The 22789-nt window shown below is 43.4% G+C and overlaps 1 protein-coding gene across 13 annotated transcripts in view; it reads left to right on the top strand.

Annotated features, from left to right (window-relative positions):
* The first annotated feature begins 7887 nt into the window (after window positions 1-7887).
* AGRN (agrin) overlaps window positions 7888-22789 on the top strand; it is a 487688-nt gene continuing 472786 nt past the window's right edge. For 2 of the 13 annotated variants that reach the window (XM_077250008.1, XM_077250007.1), the window contains exon 1: window positions 7891-8255. In XM_077250008.1, the coding sequence (XP_077106123.1) occupies window positions 8058-8255 (198 nt within the window). In that variant the 5' untranslated portion in view covers window positions 7891-8057. Of the gene's footprint in view, window positions 8256-22789 lie in introns of all 13 variants that reach the window. The other 11 variants (XR_013213196.1, XM_077250012.1, XR_013213195.1 and 8 more) reach the window with 10 other exon arrangements.

Below are 22789 nucleotides of genomic sequence, written 5' to 3'. Positions count from 1 at the left end.
AGACGGGACGCTGAGTAGCAGCGACGACAGGTGAGTATGTAATTTTTTTTTTATTGCACCAGCAGCATTATATATGGCACATTGATTTATAGAGCAGAAGTTGGGGCCATAGAGAACTGCATGGGGCATTACATGTGGCACATTGTTATATGGAGCATGTATGGGGCCATAATGAACTGCATGGGGCATTACATGTGGAACATTGTTATATGGAGCATCTATGGGGCCACAATGAACTGCATGGGGCATTACATGTGGCACATTGTTATATGGAGCATCTATGGGGCCATAATGGACTGCATGGGGCATTACATGTGGCACATTGTTATATGGAGCATCTATGGGGCCATAATGAACTGCATGGAGCATTATATGTGGCTCATTGTTATATGGAGCATCTATGGGGCCATAATGAACTGCATGGGGCATTAGATGTGGCACATTGTTATATGGAGCATCTATGGGGCCATAATAAACTGCATGGAGCATTATATGTGGCACATTGTTATGTGGAGCATCTATGGGGCCTTAATGAAATGTATGGAGCATTACATGTGGTACATTGTTATATGGAGCATCTATGGGGCCATAATGAACTGCATGGAGCATTACATGTGGCACATTTGTATATGGAGCATCTTATGGGGCCATAATGAACTGCATGGAGCATTATATGGGGCATATTTGTATATGGAGCATATTATAGGGCCATCATGAACTGTATGGAGCATCTCATTGGGCCATCATGAACTGTATGGAGCATTATATGGGGCTCCTGATTCAATATGGATATTCAAAAACACTTAACCTACTGATGTCTCAATTAATTTTACTTTTATTGGTATCTTTATTTTTGAAATTTACCAGTAGCTGCTGCATTTCCCACCCTAGGCTTATACTCGAGTCATTAAGTTTTCCCAGTTTTTTGTGGCAAAATTAGGGGGGTCGGCTTGTACTCGAGTATATACGGTACTTTGCAAACAAATTGGCAAATTCATGTGTGCCCGCAACCTTGACTAGGCGTACATTTCTCTCAAACGTGCCTCTCCTGGGCCAAAAGCCTACAAATTAAAGGGAACCTGTCACCCCCCAGGCGTTTTTAACTAAAAGCGCCACCTTGTGCAGCAGTAATGCTGCATTCTGACAAGGTGGCTCTTTTAGTTCTGGGTGCTGTAACTGCCGAAATAATCAGTTTTGTTATTTGTCCAAAATACCTTTTCTTCCGTCAAGGAGGCAGGCCTTTCCCCCCTGCTTCAGACTCCGCACAGCCATCAGTCATGTCTTCTTGGTGCCGGGCGCCGCCTCCTCACCGCTGTTTTGAAATCTGCCAGCGCCTGTGCGGCCGCCCTGCATGTGAATCCCAGCCCCGCAATGTGAATAAATCAAGACTCTGCGGGGCTGGGATTCACAGGCAGGGCAGCCGCACAGGCGCAGTCAGCTAGACTGCATATGAGGACGGATGGGCAGCACTCACCGCGCCTGCCCAAAGCAGAAGAAAAGATGCCAGCAGATTTCAAAACCGGTGAGGAGGCGGCGCCCAGCGCCAAGAAAATATGACTGACGGCTGTGCGGCGTCTGAAGCAGGGGGGAAAGGCCTGCCTCCTTGACGGAAGAAAATATTTCGGCAGTTACAGCACCCAGAACTAAAAGAGCCACCTTGTCAGAATGCAGCATTACTGCTGCACAAGGTGGCTCTTCTAGTTAAAAACGCCTGGGGGGGTGACAGGTTTCCTTTAAAGGATATGTGGAATCCAATGCTAATTTAAAATATCTTTCTATTATCTATCATCAATTTTCTATTTATATATATATAACCAAAATACCAGACAACCACATTATGTTTCAGAAATTGCGTACAATAATGCCATAGGGAACAAGATTACCCCACTCCATATAGACATGAAGGATCGGAGGAAACAGGAGTATTTAGGGTTAAAAGATAGTAAACTTTATTACAAAAATATATAAAATAGTACAAATATATTTCAAAAAAGTGATTTTAAAACCGGATGATGTGCCGGATCAATAGCGCCACCTATACCCCAATAGTATATAATACATAGTGAGAGAAAGGTATGTGTTCCAAATATAAGGTATTTATATGCAGACCAAGTGGTCAAAATGTACCAGTGTACAACAGGAACAACACTCACCAAAAAGTAGATGGGGAAGGTGGCACTAGGTCGCATCCAAGAGCGCCCCAACGTACGTTTCGCTTTTTCAGTATGCCAGCTTTATCAAGGGGATAGCTCTATATCCCTGCAAGGACCTTATATATCCCATTGGTGGTGATTGTAAGGCCGGTCACATGTTGTGAACCGGCCAATCACTCCAGCATAAGCGGCGCGTGCGCGCTGTGAGCCGCAGGTCCCGCACCGGCCATCGGCGTCAGGCATAACTGCGCATGCGCAGGAAGATAGATTCACTGCGCAGCTGCAGAAAGCCTAGAGACGCCGAGGCCGGGGAAGGAGCCACCGCATCAACAGCGCGCACGCGCGCGGCTGGATAGGATTAACCCACACAGCTCCCCACAGCATCTAGCCACCGATACAACGTATGTGTACCTAAACGCCCATAGAAAACAAAACGTCCATCATTTATGTTCTGCTTGTCGTCAGAAGAGATCCTCTTTTCATCAGATGATGTATGTGTCTTAATAAGAATAAAGGTGCCATTTGCATCAGGCGCATGCACGGGAGACTTTGGGGTCCGAGTAGAGACACGTCAAAATATGTCTGGGATACGTTGATTCATGCATAAATCCATGAAAACTAAAGAAATAGTGAAAAAGAAAAAGTTAAAAACATAAAGAGCAATAAAAGGATCCGATTATATGATCCAAAAGGTGCATAATGATGTCAAAAAGGGGTAAGACAAATGAGCCCCAGAATACGGTACTATATTATAGAAAGGACGAGAAGCTTAGTGCCTCATTAAGCCCATTGGGCACCATGGTGTTGAGGCGAACTATCCAGTTCGCCTTTCGTTGGGCTAAGAATTTTTTATAATTTCCACCCCTCACTCCAAGGTGAAGGCTTTCGATCCTCCTGACCCGAAGAGACCCCGCGTCACAATTGTGAAATGTCCTAAAGTGACGCGGGATAGTCTTCAGCTCAGAGGGATCGACCAGCGTCCCAGCCGCGCGAATGTCTCGCACGTGCTCCCGCACCCTAATTCTGAGCTCCCTAGAAGTGAGGCCTATATATATGCAGGGACCAGCACATGTTGCAGAAGCGCGGCACAGCCATGGGTGCGGCCTGTGCGCCCTCGTACGCTAATCTCTTCCTTGGTTTTTGGGAGAGATCCTTGTTTGGCGATGAGGGCACGGCGGCCGCTGACCATGTGCTGTGCTGGCTTCGGTACATTGATGATATTTTTTTCATGTGGGCGGGGACACCGCGGCAGCTCGAGGATTTCATGCTTCAACTGAACACGAATCCGTTTAATATCAAACTTACCAGTATCATTCTTCCCGGATTGACTTTTTAGACGTCACTCTGGAGGTCGACGCTGCTCGATACATCCAGACTGACGTCTTTCGCAAACCTACTTCTGTCAATGCCTTGATTCGTGCAGATTCGGCACATAGTCCTGCCACCATCAGAGCTGTCCCGGTCGGACAGTTCCTAAGGATGAGACGGATCTGTTCATCCGACCAGAAATTTCAGAACCGAGCCGCAGATTTGCAGTCTCGTTTTTTAGCACGCGGCTATAGCCGCAGGAGTGTTAAGCGTGGCTTTGATAGGGCCAGAAAAACTCGGCGTAGTGACCTACTATATACAACTAAGAGAAGAAAGACAAATACCAGTGATGATACCATTAGATTCATTGGTACATATAATCATGAATGGCAAAACATCAGAGGCATCCTGAAGAAACACTGGTCTATTTTGAAGACAGAGCCCGCCCTGGGGGCTAGCCTGGGAGATTTTCCCGCTATGACCGCCAGGAGGGCACCCAATTTAGGTAACCTCCTGGTTAGGAGTCATTATGTTCCACCTATTCAAAACATTTTTGGCACTCGGGGACCCCTCCTTGGGTGTTTTCAGTGTGGCCACTGCCTGGCCTGCGCGAATGTCGAACTCATCTCTACTTTTGATACATCAGATGGCCTTAAACAATTTCAGATTAGACAGCACATCACGTGTGGCACAAGTAATGTATATTACGCCACATGTGCCTGTCCCCGCATATATATAGGCCTCACTTCTAGGGAGCTCAGAATTAGGGTGCGGGAGCACGTTCGAGACATTCGCGCGGCTGGGACGCTGGTCGATCCCTCTGAGCTGAAGACTATCCCGCGTCACTTTAGGACATTTCACAATTGTGACGCGGGGTCTCTTCGGGTCAGGGGGATCGAAAGCCTTCACCTTGGAGTGAGGGGTGGAAATTATAAAAAATTCTTAGCCCAACGCGAGGCGAACTGGATAGTTCGCCTCAACACCTTGGTGCCCAATGGGCTTTATGAGGCACTAAGCTTCTCGTCCTTTCTATAATATAGTACCGTATTCTGGGGCTCATTTGTCTTACCCCTTTTTGACATCATTATGCACCTTTTGGATCATATAATCGGATCCTTTTATTGCTCTTTATGTTTTTAACTTTTTCTTTTTCATTATTTCTTTAGTTTTCATGGATTTATGCATGAATCAACGTATCCCAGACATATTTTGACGTGTCTCTACTCGGACCCCAAAGTCTCCCGTGCATGCGCCTGATGCAAATGGCACCTTTATTCTTATTAAGACACATACATCATCTGATGAAAAGAGGATCTCTTCTGACGACAAGCAGAACATAAATGATGGACGTTTTGTTTTCTATGGGCGTTTAGGTACACATACGTTGTATCGGTGGCTAGATGCTGTGGGGAGCTGTGTGGGTTAATCCTATCCAGCCGCGCGCGTGCGCGCTGTTGATGCGGTGGCTCCTTCCCCGGCCTCGGCGTCTCTAGGCTTTCTGCAGCTGCGCAGTGAATCTATCTTCCTGCGCATGCGCAGTTATGCCTGATGCCGATGGCCGGTGCGGGACCTGCGGCTCACAACGCGCACACGCCGCTTATGCTGGAGTGATTGGCCGGTTCACAACATGTGACCGGCCTTACAATCACCACCAATGGGATATATAAGGTCCTTGCAGGGATATAGAGCTATCCCCTTGATAAAGCTGGCATACTGAAAAAGCGAAACGTACGTTGGGGCGCTCTTGGATGCGACCTAGTGCGACCTTCCCCATCTACTTTTTGGTGAGTGTTGTTCCTGTTGTACACTGGTACATTTTGACCACTTGGTCTGGATATAAATACCTTATATTTGGAACACATACCTTTCTCTCACTATGTATTATATACTATTGGGGTATAGGTGGCGCTATTGATCCGGCACATCATCCGGTTTTAAAATCACTTTTTTGAAATATATTTGTACTATTTTATATATTTTTGTAATAAAGTTTACTATCTTTTAAGCCTAAATACTTCTATTTATATATGTTATCTATTATCCTATCATCTGCCTATAATCAATATATTTATCATCTATCTCATACTTTTCTATTATCTGTCTATTATCAGTATCTAATATCTATCTAAAAATGAAATCGGCACCAGTCTCCCTGTGTAATGGGGCTTCTTACTAGAAACTTTTACAACATGTATCCACAAAGAAATCAACATTACAAATTTCAATGCAAATTCTGACTTTCATCAGCCCATAGATGGACGTTTCGGCTCTATACACAACCATTTTTTTCATGCTTGAGAAATGCTCATTGGCATAGAGTCAAAACATCGTCACATCTATAGGTTAATAAAGTCTTGACTTTGCATTGAAATTTTGAGTGCTTAATTTTTTTGTATTTATTTATGAAAACATCTATTTTAAATAGAATCATTACGCTATATATCTGGATTACATCATGGTAACTACGTATTTCTGCTCGTGTCACTGAAGCCTTTGGACCTCTCATATGTAGGTGCTCGGTTGTGGCTGTAACTTCTGAATCTAGGCATAAACAAAAAGTTTCATTTTTTTGTCTATTCTCATCTGTCACTTGACTTCTCCATCCAGAAAAGTATTACCTGAAGTGATCTCTGCCCTCCTGGCCATCTGGCTCCACCCCTTGCCTAGGGCAGTATAGCTCTATGTTAATCTGTATGCTGCCTCCTGTAATGTCCAGTAGGGGGCATATTTCTTATTTATAACTTTCCAATTTTCAGGTTTTTGACTGGCAGGACTTTTTTTGGCTGAGAAATACTTAAAAACTGGCATGTTGAATCCAGACCAGTGTCTTTATTATATGATTAGAGCAGCATTGCTGATTATCCATATGGCTGCACTGCACTGTTGGTAAGTCAAACATAGAACACTTTTTTGTACATTTCCAAAACCTATTTGTTCCTTACATTTGTTTTGTCCATTCCTCTGTAGTGGATCCCTTACTAAATTTCACTTTGTGTTTCCAAGGTCTTTGTAATTATACACAATGGGGCATGTGTCCCCACGTAAAGATTCTTGATTGAAAAATACTATGGTGATCTAAAAAGTTCATGGGAAGAAATATCGTTGGACTGAAGCTTCCCTTCTATTCAAGGGGTGTTTCTCACTATTATGATTATCATCATCTGCAAAATCAAAAGTGTCTGGAAGGTTGGATGTGGCTGTATCTCAGCTATCCCCTTTCCGGTGGTTTATTTTGAATCATTTGTACACAGTAAAGGCCTCCATAAACATTTGATGTCAGGATCATGCAGTGTGTATGGGACCTCGCAACTCTATCCCAAAATCATCGGTTAGGGGAGAGTCATCAGGTCTACATACACATCAGTTGACTGTCTCATCCTGTCGAATTCATAAAAATTTAAATGCCCAATCTTTCTGTCTTATCCTAAAAAAGGCCAAGACCATGGGAGCCTGGAAGAAATTATTTCCTCTGACCCCATAGAGAACATATAATGCCAAATGTTCTTGTCTGTGGGGGTGTCTGGAGAAATGATTGTGAAGATATGAGATGACATTTGCCCAGCAGACAGCTACCTCTCCTGACTCTGCCACAGACATGAGTTCTTGGCCAAACGTTCATGTATTTTCAACTGGGAGACAGGAGAAAGAAACTTCCTAAACCAGTGGATTATTTCTACGGAAAATAAAACTATAAACAATTTGGATTTTCAGTGCCTGATCCTTCTTTCCCCAACATCATCTGTCAGTAAAGTCAAGAATCCCTCTACACAATAGATGGTCGGCCAGTCATCTAATGTGTTTGGGCACCTTAAGACCAATACCATGGAAAAATAATTCAAGTAATCTAAATATGTTTTTAGAATGTGGGAGGAAATTAAAGAAAATACAGACTCAGTACAAACAATCTTTAGATGTTTAGTCTGATCACAGTTTGCAATATTGCACATTTTTTGAAAAACACTGTAGAGTTGAAGAGTTAGGATGCTTGTAAATCCAGCATCCTCCCTATTGAATGCATGCCTGCAGTGCAGATACAGAGTGCCCTTCCTTACTATTCTTCCTCCCAATGCAGTCCCCTGAGCGCTGGGATCTAAGCCAACATATTCAGAAAAGGCTTCACTTGCAACAACGGCATTGTTGCATGTGTACCTTTAACAGGCAGATCACGTTGTGCTCCTGATTATCCATTAACCTGATTTGAGCCGCATTTCCTGGAGGTGGCGTTTTGCTATACTTTTCCCCTAAGAGCTATGCATTAAGGAAACCGGAATCAGATATAGTCAGAAAGGGAGAACAGGGCCACCACTACCACCCCCTTGTGCTGATCAGCAATTCAGATTGCATGCAAATCCCCCTCAGCCCTTGTGAAGAAGACCTCACATCACTCCCTTTGCAGAGTAGCACTAATATCTCCTCCCTCCCCCTCCCCCTCCTCCTGAGTGGGTTTGTCTTTTCTCTCTAAGTGGAAAGGTTTTCCTTGCTGTTACAGCAGCAGAGCCAGAGGGAAGCCCTTGTATTAGTGCATTTTTTGGTGAGCTGCCCTCGCCTTCTCCTCCTCTGGTCTCCTTTGCCTTGGATGCACCCTTCCCTCTGGACATGGGGAGAAGGTGGAGGGCTTCAGCCATGCCTCTGTGGACTTTAGCAGTACTGGTGGCTGCGCTTCTGGGGAACAGCAAGGGACATTGTCCTGAGAGAGAGTTGGAAAAGAGAGAAGAGGAGGCAAATATTGTGCTCACCGGGACAGTGGAGGAGATTCTAAATGTGGACCCTGTGCACCACACCTACTCCTGCAAGGTAAAAGCGGGGGACCGTTTAGTACTAAGGCTCAGGAGGGGCCAGGGCATTCAAACTTCACAAAACTAGTAAAATGGCATCTTTGAGCGATTAGATTACAAAGCATCATGACTGCAAGCGGGTAGCCTGTGCGCCAATTGTCTGTGACAGCAGCCACATTAACCAATTAAATAAGGGCACATGGTATAGAGCAAGGTAAAAGATGGGGACCGTCTAGTACTAAGGCTCAAGAGGGGCCAGGGCATTCAAACTTCACAAAACTAGTAAAATGGCTTCATTGAGTGATTAGATTTCAAAGCATCATGACTCCAAACCGGTAGCCTGTGCACCAATTGTCTGTGACAGCAGTCACATTAACCGATTAAAGAAGGGCACATGGCTACCGGCCCATCCACAAGTATGTTACACTATGTATTACGTGTTACATATGTGTAAATATTTATACAAGGAGATAAATCACTTGTTGCTTTGTCTGCCATTGATGTAATAGAATAACCCCATTCTTATCTCATGGCCAAACTGGTGGCATCCTCGTTGCAGCAGTGAAGAAGTTAACCATAATGCCTTCCTATGTAATGTATCAGATATTGTGGATACTTTTTACATTGTTTTCACTGGGCAGACCTTGGTTTAATTTACGTGTGGCCTGAGGCTCAGAAGGAATGGCGTTTGATGATTATGTGGCGGCACTAAGATCACGTCTCCAGTCCTGGGAACATGGGGAAAACCTAAAGTTTCTTTTGACCCTCAGGGCTTTTTCATTGTTATCAATAGTTACTTAGCAAGAAAGCAAAAAGTTTGCTCAAGCAGGTGCAGAGAATAGGAAACGGACTACAGCAAGAAAGATAGTAAAATATAACCTAAATGTAAATTACTTTAATCCGGAGAAGTGACAAGAATCCAACAGAAGAGCCATGTTTTAGTGGCATTGTGAGCACGGATAATACCATATATCATGCTGTATCATTTCACCCCCTGTGGTTTATGATATGTTTAGTTCCAGATTGGTATTGTCATATATCTTCCAAATACCGTAGTTCAAAGGTGGCCTCACCTCCTTGCCGCTCCTTCAAGACGTATTTGCGTTTAACTCTCTCCCTCCCAGCTTAGCCTTTTCCATTCTTTGAGGATAAAAGTCCTACCGTACAATCGTATACTTGTTCCATGCCTCTTTAACAGCATTTATAAACTCGCCGAGCACTTACCAGCAGCATGAACATGTGTTTTCTGTTGTGATTCTGCACAGAAGCGTGTAATTTTGATATTTTTAGCCAACTGAACATTTAAGTTTAAAAGATTTCTGTCTGTCATATCTTCCCAGAAGGAAGCCTACAGTCTGTTATTAGGGTTTCGGAACTTTATAGACAAGTAGCCATTTGGTAAATACATCTATTTCAGCAGCTTTGTATTTTGAACATTTGCAGTTATTGAATTCTCAAGGCTGGCCTTGGGCGGCATTTTTTTTCCCCTCTTTTGGGGTTTTAAGACTGTAGTGGAGATTCTTGATCAGTTCAGAACTCATGTCTGAAAGATTACTGCGGACCCATTGCAGCAATGAAGGAATGTGTCTGTGCATGCTTGCCATTTTGAAGATTTTAGCAGCTGGAAAAAAAAAGATTTATTGCTTTGCAAACAAGTTTCCTCATGTCACTAATGTGGGAGAAATCAATAGGAAATCTGAATGGATTTAATGGCTGCTGAGTATTCTAATGAGTGCCAGGCTAGGGGACAAATTAGACCTTAATTAAGGGTTTTGGCTGTCATCAAGTTTTTCAAAGAAGATAAGCAGACGTGTTAACTTAAAAAATCTTTGAAGTGGAATATCTGGTATATTGAATCTCACGACTGATGTAAATTGCTTTGAAAGCAGATCTCACTTAGCCACCTCCATGGACCCCTGCAGTATATGACAATCTATGATGTAAGTTATTTTAAGTAACAAAAAGGAATCTTGTGCAGTCTTAGGCTCATTCAGACTTTCATGTACTTTCGTCCGAGATCGGGCCTCTAATGCAGGGACTGGCTACGAGCCGTATTATGACAGCTTCATATATTTCTATAAGGCTATCACTCTATGGTTGGCAGAGATGCAACCAGTTTGTGCATTGTGGCCTGAATTTGGGCTGATGTACATGGACATGTGAATGAGTCCTTAAGGTATATTTACACATGCCGTCCACAGTTGGTAAATCACTGTCAGTCGGCTGTGTAGAAGTCGATCGGAGGTCATTTAGTTGCCTTTGTAGATAGGCCAACCAATACTCTTCGCAGACAGAATGATTATATATGACCATTCTGTCCACATGAAATGTTATAGTTATCAGCAGTACATCTCCCGTTTACACAAGATGGTGTGCTGCCGACAACAATGGTTTTAATGCCAATATGAATGATCCAATCACCCCATGAAATAGCGGTTTACTCATTTGTTGGGTGACTCTCGACATGTTTACATAAACTGATTATTTGCGAATAAAAATTCTGATGACTGCTCATTCCCAATTACCAACTCATCTAATTGGACCTTTGAAACTGTTTTCTAAATTTTTTAGAAACCGATTATTGTACTTTTCAATAACTGAGAATTACCAGAAAGTGAAGAAACTGTGAGGTTTGTATACTAGGGCCTCAACTTGATACCAGAGCAAAAGTGCCATAGGAGTAATAGATTTACATCCTTGGTTAGGAAGTGGTCATATTACTTTGGAAATGTCACCCATTTCATTGGGACGGTCTTTTCTGTGTGAGTTTTGTAGCCATTGTAATATTCGGTAAAGAAGAGCCTTAACTGTGCCCAATATTATCCTCTCTGCTTCTTCTGGACATTACTGTAAATGTATATTTAGTAGTCCAGGGTCTCTGTTCAGATTTTATATGGAGGCCAAGAAGTTTAAAGTTATGCCTCAGGGCATTAGACGTTTCAGCTGATGGATACCTACGAACATTGGCTTCTGTTGTGTCTCAACAAAATGTCAGACAACTTTAGTAGAGTGTCCCATTAAGAAAAACCTTAGATTATCACTTATCCTATAATCTTGCTGTGGTAGAATGAATGGCAATCTCTGTCATAGCTTAAAGGTCCCCATCCACAAAAAATAATAGTTGGACGAATAGTTCAGCCGACGGTTATCTCCCCCCCCCCCCCCCGAGTCCAGCTTTCCTGTTTTCTCTATGAGCACTTGGCTCTATAAGTTACCTTGGTGCAAGCAAAAGGATCCACCATTGGAATTCCAACATGATGATCCTTCACTCACCCAACATCATCTGGAAACAAACAAAAATTGGAGTTCTATACACAATAAAGTCAGATAAGAAATACTTTATTGCATATAATGAAAAAATGCAAAAAGTGTATGAATTGAAGTACAAACAAGGAAAAAGACCCTAGTAAAAAGCACATGGGTCCAAGGCATAAGAGAGAGTATTAATAATAAACATCATCATGGTATTAATGCAAGGCACTGAAAATGTATGCAATTATATATAATGTCAGCCACATGTATTAATAACAGGTTTAAATTTTATATAGTCCAGTAATGCTGACCACCATATAATAGAACCACCCAGTTCATAGTAAATTTCCTGAGACTGCCACAGTGACCGTATACCACTCACAAAAAGAAAAAAGTGCCCTTAATAGCAAAGTTGCTTACCCATGATGGAAATGACTTGATGCCTAGGAACCCAGTCCACCCTCTGTTTTGGAATAGGTGGATGACCCTCATACATATTAGGCTATTGGGAAATCCCACTGATATTGGTGGGTTCAGCCAACTTTAGTCTAATGTGAATGGAGGTGGTTAGAAGTGTTCACAATTTCTATAAGGAATGACAGATTAGTTTGTGCAGATATCTATAGCTATCGCTTGCCATTATATCAATATTGATAGATGTTATTGCAGTGGAGTTAGGACATCATGGGGCATCTGTTATCCTATTATGTTCAGCTGGTGATCATGTTCCTTATGGGTCTGGATTGTGTTTTACTTTGGTGGTGTGTGGTCAGATGTTGCATCTGGTTAGAGTACAACATTTACTAAGCAGATACTTGACATTCCAGAGTTAAGAGAGTGGAAGTGAAAGAAAATTAAGAGTAGAGACAATGATAAATGTAACGAAGAGTAAAGGTTAATAGACTGAATGAAGCAGATTGCCTTTATGGTAATTGTAGGTAGGCAGCTGTTGTGTGTTATGTATCTAAAGGTACCTTCACACTAAGCGACGCTGCAGCGATATCGACAACGATGCCGATCGCTGCAGCGTCGCTGTGTGGTCGCTGGAGAGCTGTCACACAGACATCTCTCAGCGACCAACGATGCCGAAGTCCCCGGGTAACCAGGGTAAACATCGGGTTACTAAGCGCAGGGCCGCGCTTAGTAACCCGATGTTTACCCTGGTTACCAGTGTAAATGTAAAAAAACCCAAACAGTACATACTTACATTGCCGTGTCTGTCGCGTCCCTCACCTTCAGCTTCCCTGCACTGTGTAAGCGCCGGCCCTAAAGCACAGCGGTGACGTCACCGCTGTGCTTTGCTTTACGGCCGGCACTGACACATTCAGTGCAGGAAGCTCTGAGCAGCAGCACGGACGCCGGGGGACGTGACAGACATCAGAGGGTGAGTATGTAGTGTTTTTTTTTTTACTTTTACAATGGTAACCAGGGTAAATATCGGGTTACTAAGCGCGGTCCTGCGCTTAGTAACCCGATATTTACCCTGGTTACCATTGTAAAACATTGCTGGCATCGTTGCTTTTGCTGTCAAACACGACGATACACGCCAATCTGACGACCAAATAAAGTTCTGGACTTTCAGCAACGACCAGCGATATCACAGCAGGATCCAGATCGCTGCTGCGTGTCAAACACAACGATATCGCTATCCAGGACGCTGCAACGTCACGGATCGCTGTCGTTCTCGTTGCAAAGTCGTTTAGTGTGAAGGTACCTTTAGGCTACATCCTTATCAGTTAGTCCGCCCAATCATTAGTCAGTTGAATAAAGAAGGTTTGAAGGTATTAACCTAAGGCGCTGAAAGCCGTGTCCACCTGCACTGCAAATGAGTGAAGTGTTACCCGCAAACCATTCAACCCCGCTTGTGGGTGTGGTATTTGGCATCATTCTGCAGTCACAATGGAGGACCATGCCTTTTAAGAATTGATGTAAGCTTGTTCAATAAGTCATTAAAAGTTATTCTACAGCATTTACTTCAGCATCAGTGAAGAACATGGTGCTCATGATGTTACCGATTCTTGCTGAGAAATGTGCACAATCTAAAGGAAATAGAATATTTGTCCTCATCGTTAGAATAGGACACATTTCTGACACATACCAATCATAAACGCAACTCTTCAGGTATATGAGGTCATAACCTCATCAAAACCGCTCATCACCGTTGCAGAAGGGATGATATCTTGTTGCCCATTAATGGCATGTAAGGCCAAGCCACCGGAACCACTAGTGGTTTCTCTAGAACTTGCTATTCCTGCACTTGCCAATTGTTACAAGTATAGGTACAGGATGGAAGTTATAGGTAAGCCATTTGCTGTACCCATAGCTTGGCCACAGGACTGCCTGGGCTACATTACAGCTTCTGTTCATCAGTAGACATCCTATCATAATATTAATTTATTGTTAGCTACACAATTTCTGCAGCTCAAGGAAGCTGCATAGGACACACAGGTCAGATTTGTACTCTTTTTAGCACTGGTATCTACTTCTGCTAGGTAGTTGGCCCTTTTGTTTGGCAGAACTTTGATCATAAAGTTGGAGTTTGCATATTTTTCATATCAATGTCTTCTAAGCTACAATATAATTGATTGTCAGAATACGAATATTAATATAATATACAGTACAGACCAAGTTTGGACACACCTCATTTAAAGATTTTTCTGTATTTTCAGGACTATGAAAATTGTACATTCACACTGAAGGCATCAAAACTATGAATTAACACATGTGGAATTATATACTTAACAAAAAAGTGTGAAACAACTGAAATTATGTCTTATATTCTAGGTTCTTCAAAGTAGCCACCTTTTGCTTTGATGACTGCTTTGCACACTCTTGGTATTCTCTTGATGAGCTTCAAGAGGTAGTCACCGCAAATGGTTTTCATTTCACAGGTGTGACCTGTCAGGTATAATAAGTGGGATTTCTTGCCTTATAAATGGGGTTGGGACCATCAGTTGTGTTGTGCAGAAGTCTGGTGGATACACAGCTGATAGTCCTACTGAATGGACTGTTAGAATTTGTATTATGGCAAGAAAAAAGCAGCTAAATAAAGAAAAATGAGTGGCCATCATTACTTTAAGAAATGAAGGTCAGTCAGTCCGAAAAATTGGGAAAACTTTGAACGTGTCCCCAAGTGCAGTGGCAAAAACCATCATGCGCTACAAAGAAACTGACTCACATGAGGACCGCCCCAGGAAAGGAAGACCAAGAGTCACCTCTGCTTCTGAGGATAAGTTTATCCGAGTCACCAGCCTCAGAAATCACAGGTTAACAGCAGCTCAGATTAGAGACCAGGTCAATGCCACACAGAGTTCTAGCAGCAAACACATCTCTTCAACAACTGTTAAGAGGAGACTTTGTGCAGCAGGCGTTCATGGTAAAATATCTGCTAGGAAACCACTGCTAAGGACAGGCAACAAGCAGAAGAGACTTGTTTGGGCTAAAGAACACAAGGAATGGACATTAGACCAGTGGAAATCTGTGCTTTGGTCTGATGAGTCCAAATTTGAGATCTTTGGTTCCAATCACTGTGTCTTTGTGCAACGCAGAAAAGGTGAACGGATGGACTCTACATGCCTGGCTCCCACCGTGAAGCATGGAGGAGGTGGTGTGTGGGTGCTTTGCTAGTGACACTGTTGGGGATTTATTCAAAATTGAAGGCATACTGAACCAGCATGGCTACCACAACATCTTGTAGCTGCATGCTATTCCATCCAGTTTGCGTTTAGTTTTACCATCATTTATTTTTCAACAGGACAATGACCCCAAACACCTCCAGGCTTTGTAAGGGCTATTTGACCAAGAAGGAGAGTGATGGGGTGCTACGCCAGATGACCTGGCCTCCACAGTCACCAGACCTGAACCCAATCGAGATGGTTTGGGATGAGCTGGACCGCAGAGAGAAGGCAAAAAGGCCAACAAGTGCTAAGCATCTCTGGGAACTCCTTCAAGATTGTTGGAAGACCATTCCCGTGACTACCTCTTGAAGATCATCAAGAGAATGCCAAGAGTGTGCAAAGCAGTCATCAAAGCAAAAGGTGGCTACTTTGAAGAACCTAGAATATAAGACATAATTTCAGTTTTTTCACACTTTTTTGTTAAGTATATAACTCCACATGTGTTAATTCATACTTTTGATGCCTTCAGTGTGAATGTACAATTTTCACAGTCATGAAAATACAGAAAAATCTTTAGATGAGAAGGTGTGTCCAAACTTTTGGTCTGTACTGTGTATATATATATATATATTTATTTTCTCTTGCAAAAATTAAGGGACCACTGCAAAATGTTCAGTTTGTCTGATTTTTCTCTTTAGGCTGGGATCACACTTGCGAGAAACTCGCACAAGTCTCGCATCTCAATTTGCGGCACTGCCGCCGGCACTCGGGACCGCAGCGTGCGGCTGCATGTATTACTATGTAGCTGAGTGCTCCGGTCCGAGTGCCAGCAGCAGTACCGAGTATTGAGATGCGAGACTCGTGCGAGTTTCTAGCAAGTGTGATCCTGGCCTTATAGGTATATTTTTGAGTAAAATGTAAATTGTTCATTTATTCTATTAACTTCTGATAAAATGTCTCCAAATTTCCAGGCAATAAATTTTGTATTTTTTTCTGAAAAGGAGAAATGGTCAAAATTAAAGAAAAAAAAGAGCTTTCAGACCTGAAATAATGCAAAGAAAACACGTTCATAATCATTTAGAAACAACAATGCTAATGTTTTAACTCAGGAAGAGTTCAGAAATCAATATTTTGCGAATAACCATGATTTTTAATCACAGCTTTAATGCATCTTGGCATGCTTTCCACCATTCTGTCTTTCACACTGCTTCTGGTACAAAACTTTAATCAGTTTTGTTTGATGGCTTTTGACTATCCATCATTATATTGATTACATTCCAGAGATTTTCAATGGGGTTCAGGTCTGGAGATTGGGCGGCCCATGACAGAGTTTTCATGTGGTGGTCTCTTAATTTTTGCCATAGCTGTATATATACTGTAGGGGAAATAAGTATTTGATCCCTTGCTGATTTTGTAAGTTTGGCCACTGACAAAGACATGAACAGTCTATAATTTTAAGGGTTGGTTAATTTTAATATTGAGAGATAGAATGTCAAAAATAAAATTGAGAAAAATCACATTGTATAAATTATATACATTTATTTGCCTTTTGCCATGAGAAATAAGTACCGTATATACTTCAGTATAAGCCGACCCGCGTATAAGCCGAGACCCCTAATTTTGCCACAAATTACTGGGAAAGCTTAATGACTCGAGTATAAGCCTAGGGTAGAAAATGCAGCAGCTACTGGTAAATGTCAAAAATAAAAATAGATACCAATAAAAGTAAAATTAATTGAGACATTAGTAGGTTAAGTGTTTTTGAATATCCATATTGAATCAGGAGCCCCATGTAATACTCCATACAGTTCATGATGGGCCCCATAAGATGCTCCATACAAAATACACCCCATATACTGCTGTACAAATGCTGATTATGGCCCCATAAGATGCTCCATACAGACATTTGCCCCATATAATGCTCCACAAATGCGGATTATGACCCCATAAGATACTCCATACAGACATTTGCCCTATATAATGCTCCACAAATGCGGATTATGACCCCATAAGATGCTACATACAGACATTTGCCCCATATAATGCTGCACAAATGTGGATTATGGTCCCATGAGATGCTCCATACAGTCATTTGCCCCATGTAATGCTCCATAAATGCTGATTATGGCCCCATAAGATGCTCCATACAGTCATTTGCCCCATGTAATGCTCCATAAATGCTGATTATGGCCCCATGAGATGCTCCATACAGTCATTTGCCCCATATGCTGTTGCGATAAAAAAAAATCACATACCTCTCGTCGCTCAGGCCCCCGGCACTTGCTATACTCACCTGCTCCCCGTTCCACCACCGCCAGCTGCCGCTACATTCCCCGTCAACTGCACTGACTGCTCAGGCAGATTGCGGAGCGCACTAATCGTGTCACCGCGCCCTCTTACCTGAGCATCAGTGCAGAGGATGCAGAAGACGCAGCGATGGAACGGGGAGCAGGTGAATATCGCGTACTGCTTACACTTACCTGCTCATGGTGCGGTCCCTGCTTCCCCGGCGCCGGCAGTTCCTGTAGTGAGCGGTCACATGGTACCGCTGATTACAGTAATGAATATGCGGCTCCACCCCTATGGGAGTGGAGTGGGGTCCATATTTATTACTGTAATCAGTGGAACCATGTGACCGCTCACTACAGGAAGAAGCTGCCGGTGCTGGGGAACCAGGGACTGCACCAGGAGCAGGTGAGTATGCATAGACAGCTGCCACTCCACCTCCCCTGCCGACCCCTGGGTATGACTCGAGTATAAGCCGAGAGGGACAATTTCAGCCTAAAAAAATGGGCTGAATTTCTCAGCTTATACTCGAGTGTATACGGTATTTGATCCCCTACAAACCATTAAGAGTTCTGGCTCCTTTAGCCCAGTTAAACGCTCCCAATCAACTTGTTACCTGCATTAAGGACAGCTGACTTACATAGTCACCTTAGTAAAAGACTCCTGTTCACAGACTCAATTAATCAGTCAGACTCTACAACATGGGCAAGACCGAAGAGCTTTCTAAGGATGTTGGAGACAAGATCATAGACCTGCACAAAGCAGGAATGGGATGCAAAACCATAAGTAAGATGCTGGGTGAGAAAGAGACAACTGTTGGTGCAATGGTAATAAAATGGAAGAAATACAAAATGACTCAATCAACATCGATTTGGGGCACCATGCAAAATCTCATCTTGTGGGGTATCATTGATCATGAGTAAGGTGAGAAATGAGCCTAAAACTACAGGGGAACTTGTTAATGATCTCAAGGCAGCTGGGACCAGTCACCAAGAAATCCATTGGTAACATATTACGCCGTAAAGGTTTAAAATCTTGCAGCGCCCGCAAGGTCCCCCTGCACAAGAAGGCACATGTGCCGGCTCATCAGAAGTTTGCCAATGAACACCTGGATGATTCTGTGAGTGATTGAGAGAAGGTGCTGTGATTAGATGAGACAAAAATTCAGCTATTTGGCATTAACTCAACTCACCATGTTTGAAGGAAGAGAAATGCTGCCTATGACCCAAAGAAAAAGTAAAAGTAGAGTTTTGACGTGCACTCAGTCAATAGAGGAGTGAGGTGCCGGTGTAAAGGGACAGTCAGTCCCAGACGGTAAATAAATCTAATTCACCGCACACTCGAAATGAATTATGCGTAACGTGCAAATAACATGTGGATTTATTCTAAATCTGAGAGCATAACAGAATAAAGCAGCTCATGCGATTATATACAACGTTTCGGCTCCACCGGAGCCTTTATCACGTAATCGCTGTGAAACAAAGCAAACATATATACAGTCAGTTATATACAAAAAACGTTGTATATAATCGCATGAGCTGCTTTATTCTGTTATGTTCTCAGATTTAGAATAAATCCACATGTTATTTGCACGTTACGCATAATTCATTTCGAGTGTGCGGTGAATTAGATTTATTTACCGTCTGGGACTGACTGTCCCTTTACACCGGCACCTCACTCCTCTATTGACTGAGTGCACGTCAAAACTCTACTTTTACTTATCTATATTGACGGAAGCACCAGTCCTGTCCTCCCCAACGCAAAATACTAATGTCTACTGACACTTTTGCGTACGATCTGACCACTAGCTCCAACATATTGTCCCAAGTGACAAGCTCTAATGAATTCCTTAAAACCCCAGTGCATGAACTGAGGACCAGGGATTTTGAGAAGGAGAGACGTAGGCTTATTTCTTACGATCTCCATTGCACTACCCTAGCGGAATATTATAGACAGAACAAAATTCCCAGGGGGCTCAGGTGCAACCTCCAGCCTACCATATTCTCGGATAATCCAGAATATTGCGAAAAATTCAAGAAGATCCTTAATAAATGCTCTCTTGACATCATAGTACTTACCATAGAACACCTTCAGAAAGCCATCACTGAGACCAGACAGAATATCCAGTCCATAGAGTTACAACTATCTACCACTCTTTCCTCGGCCGAGTGGACTGCCTTAAAAACAAAAACTGACAAGGCCCTCGCCGAACATCAGAAGGTCCTGCAAGAACGCAAGCGACAAAAATTTCAGAGGGACTCCGACGACTACACGAATAACCAAGTATATAAATGGACCGGCTCTTCTACCACCACCTGGCGCCGACCGAGATTTCAACGCAGAAACGGCTCATACAGCTCAGAGAGCGACTCTTCAACACAGTCCGGACGACAGCGTTTTTTATCCAAAAACCGCAGAGGGGGACACCAACAAGGAGACCGACAAGGCGATCCCGGCGAACGTATGACCACCAGATCACAGGTGAGGCACCAAACCTAGTGGTCAATATCTCAGATCATTTACTTTCCCCTGCAGAACTTATGGTCCTGCAAAAAGGATTGTCTTTTTGCCCGACACCCTCCTGGGACTCTTGTCAATTGAAAAAGGATCTGGAACGATTTTATCGGACAGTTAGACTCAAAACCCATTTTGGACTTAATACCGACATCACCCGTCACGATACACCCGTATTGGGTGATGATATGATACCTGAATTGTCTATTTCCACTCTCGGCCTTCACAACCGCAGTAACTTCTGTCCACCTCGCACGTACCACGCTACCGAAACCTTTATCTCTCTGGTAGACCGGGAAGTGGACTCTCTTTCACATCAACAACGACTTGGTCTGTTCCCTATCCACTCAAATCTATCTCTCACTGAGAAACAAGCTCTTTCCTCTTTACATACTAATAAGTCGATTATTTTCAAACCTGCAGACAAAGGGGGAGCCATTGTGGTGATGAACCGTACTCAATACATGCAAGAAGTAACCCGACAACTGTCTGACAGTAACACCTACGGTGTTATACCGAGGGATCCAGTTGCTATGATTAGCAACAAAATCCGTAGAGTCGTCGACACATATCTGATACGTCACATCATTGACAAAAAAACAGCGACTTTTCTGGTTAATCCACACCCGGTTACACCAGTTTTTTACATTTTACCAAAAATCCACAAATCACTACAAAATCCCCCAGGCAGACCTATAGTTGCCTCTACGGACTCGATTCTGTCCCCCCTCTCTCTATTCTTAGAGAAGATTATGACACCACTAGTTAAACTGACGCAATCCTTCCTCCTTGACACAGGCCATTTCCTCAAAGTTATCAAACAACTGGGCACGATACCACCAGACAGCATCCTTGTCACTATGGATGTCAATAGCCTTTACACCTCAATTCAGCACACCAAAGGCATTGAGGCCACCAAATATCTATTGTACCAGTCTTCCCTATCGGGGGAAGCCATTCAATTTTGCCTTGACCTGCTCCATCTGGTTCTCTATGAGAACTATTTTCTATTTGAAGACGCATTCTACATCCAGAAGTGCGGGACTGCGATGGGCTCGAACGTTGCGCCGGCTTACGCAAATGCTTTTATGAATTTCTTCGAGATTACCTACATATTCAACAACCACTGGTTTCTGCAACAGGTTTCGGGATATCATCGCTACATTGATGATGTATTTTTTATCTGGACAGGTACCCACGACGACCTTGGTTCCTTTCATTCCTACCTAAATTCCATTTTTTCAGAGCTCCAGTTCACCATCCATCATAGTACGGAGTCCGTACCATTCCTGGACACCATGGTTCTTAAAGACAGAGAGGGACGCCTCTCTACGGACATCTACTGCAAACCTACAGACTGCAACAGTCTCCTCCATTACACCAGCTGCCATCCACGAAATATGAAAGATGGCCTACCACGATCACAATTTGACAGAGTGACACGTATTGTCTCAGACTTCAGTACCCTGAATGACAGATTGGACAACATGGCACAAAAATTTCGATCGAGGGGTTACCCCTCGGGACTCCTCCATCAAGAGAAAGCACGCTCCATAGCACCTCCATCCCCCCCTCCTCGAGTGATTAAAAAGGAGAGGATCCCTTTTGTGCATACGTTTCACCCGCTCATGCCAAAAGTATATTCGATCATCAAGAAGCATTGGCCTTTACTTGAAAAAGCCTATCCCGGGATCCCCCCTTTCAGTGAACCAGCACTGATGTGTAGGAAGAGACCCTCCAACATTAAAGACAGGTTGGTCAGAGCAGATGTGGGCAGCGCACGCCCTAACAACACGCAGAGACTTCTGGCAACACGACGCAATGGCACTTTTCCGTGCTTAAACTGCGCAGCCTGTTCTAATATTATCAAGACAGACAATATAACCCATCCCAGAACTGGCAGAACCTACCCAGTACGCGGTTTTTTCACATGCAACTCGAATTTTGTTGTCTACTTGGTGAAATGCCCATGTGGACTCCTCTACGTGGGTGAGACCACACAACACATTAAAGATCGGATTGCCAGCCACAAGTCTACAATCAGTTGTGGCAAGACATGGCTTCCCCTTCCAGACCATTTCGCTAGACTTAGACATACAGTGGCCCAACTCAAATTCCAGGTAATTGAGCATGTCCCCCGCCCAAGAAGAGGGGGGGACCATATCAAACTACTCAAAGCACGTGAAACATTCTGGATACACAAATTAGATACCCTTACTCCCAAAGGGCTCAATAGGGAGATTGATTGGCTGTCATGAGCATTGATTAATCATTTTCTTTTCTCCTCTTTTACCTTACAGACCCGCTAATTCTCTGTGTCACTAGGTGAGTTTGCCCCTCTCTCTCCCCCTTAATGTTCTCCCCTCCACAATATATCATTTTGGTAATGACCATAACCTCCAGCATAAACACTTTTTTCAGGCCATCGCCATAGTACTTCAGCTTTGGCAATATCACCCTTCCTTCATTTGCCTCCAACACAGCCTCGTATGACATACAGTGCTTTCCCACTGTCCGGCGCCGCCAGCGCCTGCGCACTACGACCATGTCACCCAGCGCATTGTAATACAACACTAGCGTTACCAGAGAAACACCGGCGCATGCGCAGTAAGGACATATCAACAGCGATACGTCATATCCGGTCCGCACACGCACTTCCGGTACGGTGATGCGGTCCGGTATATAACAGGGCCATTGGTAGCCATGGCACACGCCGAATATAAGCAAGGCGCAGGAGCGCCGCTTACCCCAGCTACACCAGCAGGTAAACCTCTGCTAGGCTAACCGCTACCATCCCCTGATTATCTTCACTTTGTATACATATGCATATATTTCCATCTCTATTTACAGAGTGACCTCACCTGGCCACTACCAGCAGCATACA

This window comes from Ranitomeya variabilis, chromosome 4 (assembly GCF_051348905.1).
Source record: "Ranitomeya variabilis isolate aRanVar5 chromosome 4, aRanVar5.hap1, whole genome shotgun sequence".
In the NCBI taxonomy this organism is placed as follows: domain Eukaryota; kingdom Metazoa; phylum Chordata; class Amphibia; order Anura; family Dendrobatidae; genus Ranitomeya; species Ranitomeya variabilis.
This window is presented reverse-complemented; position numbering and strand designations above follow the sequence as displayed.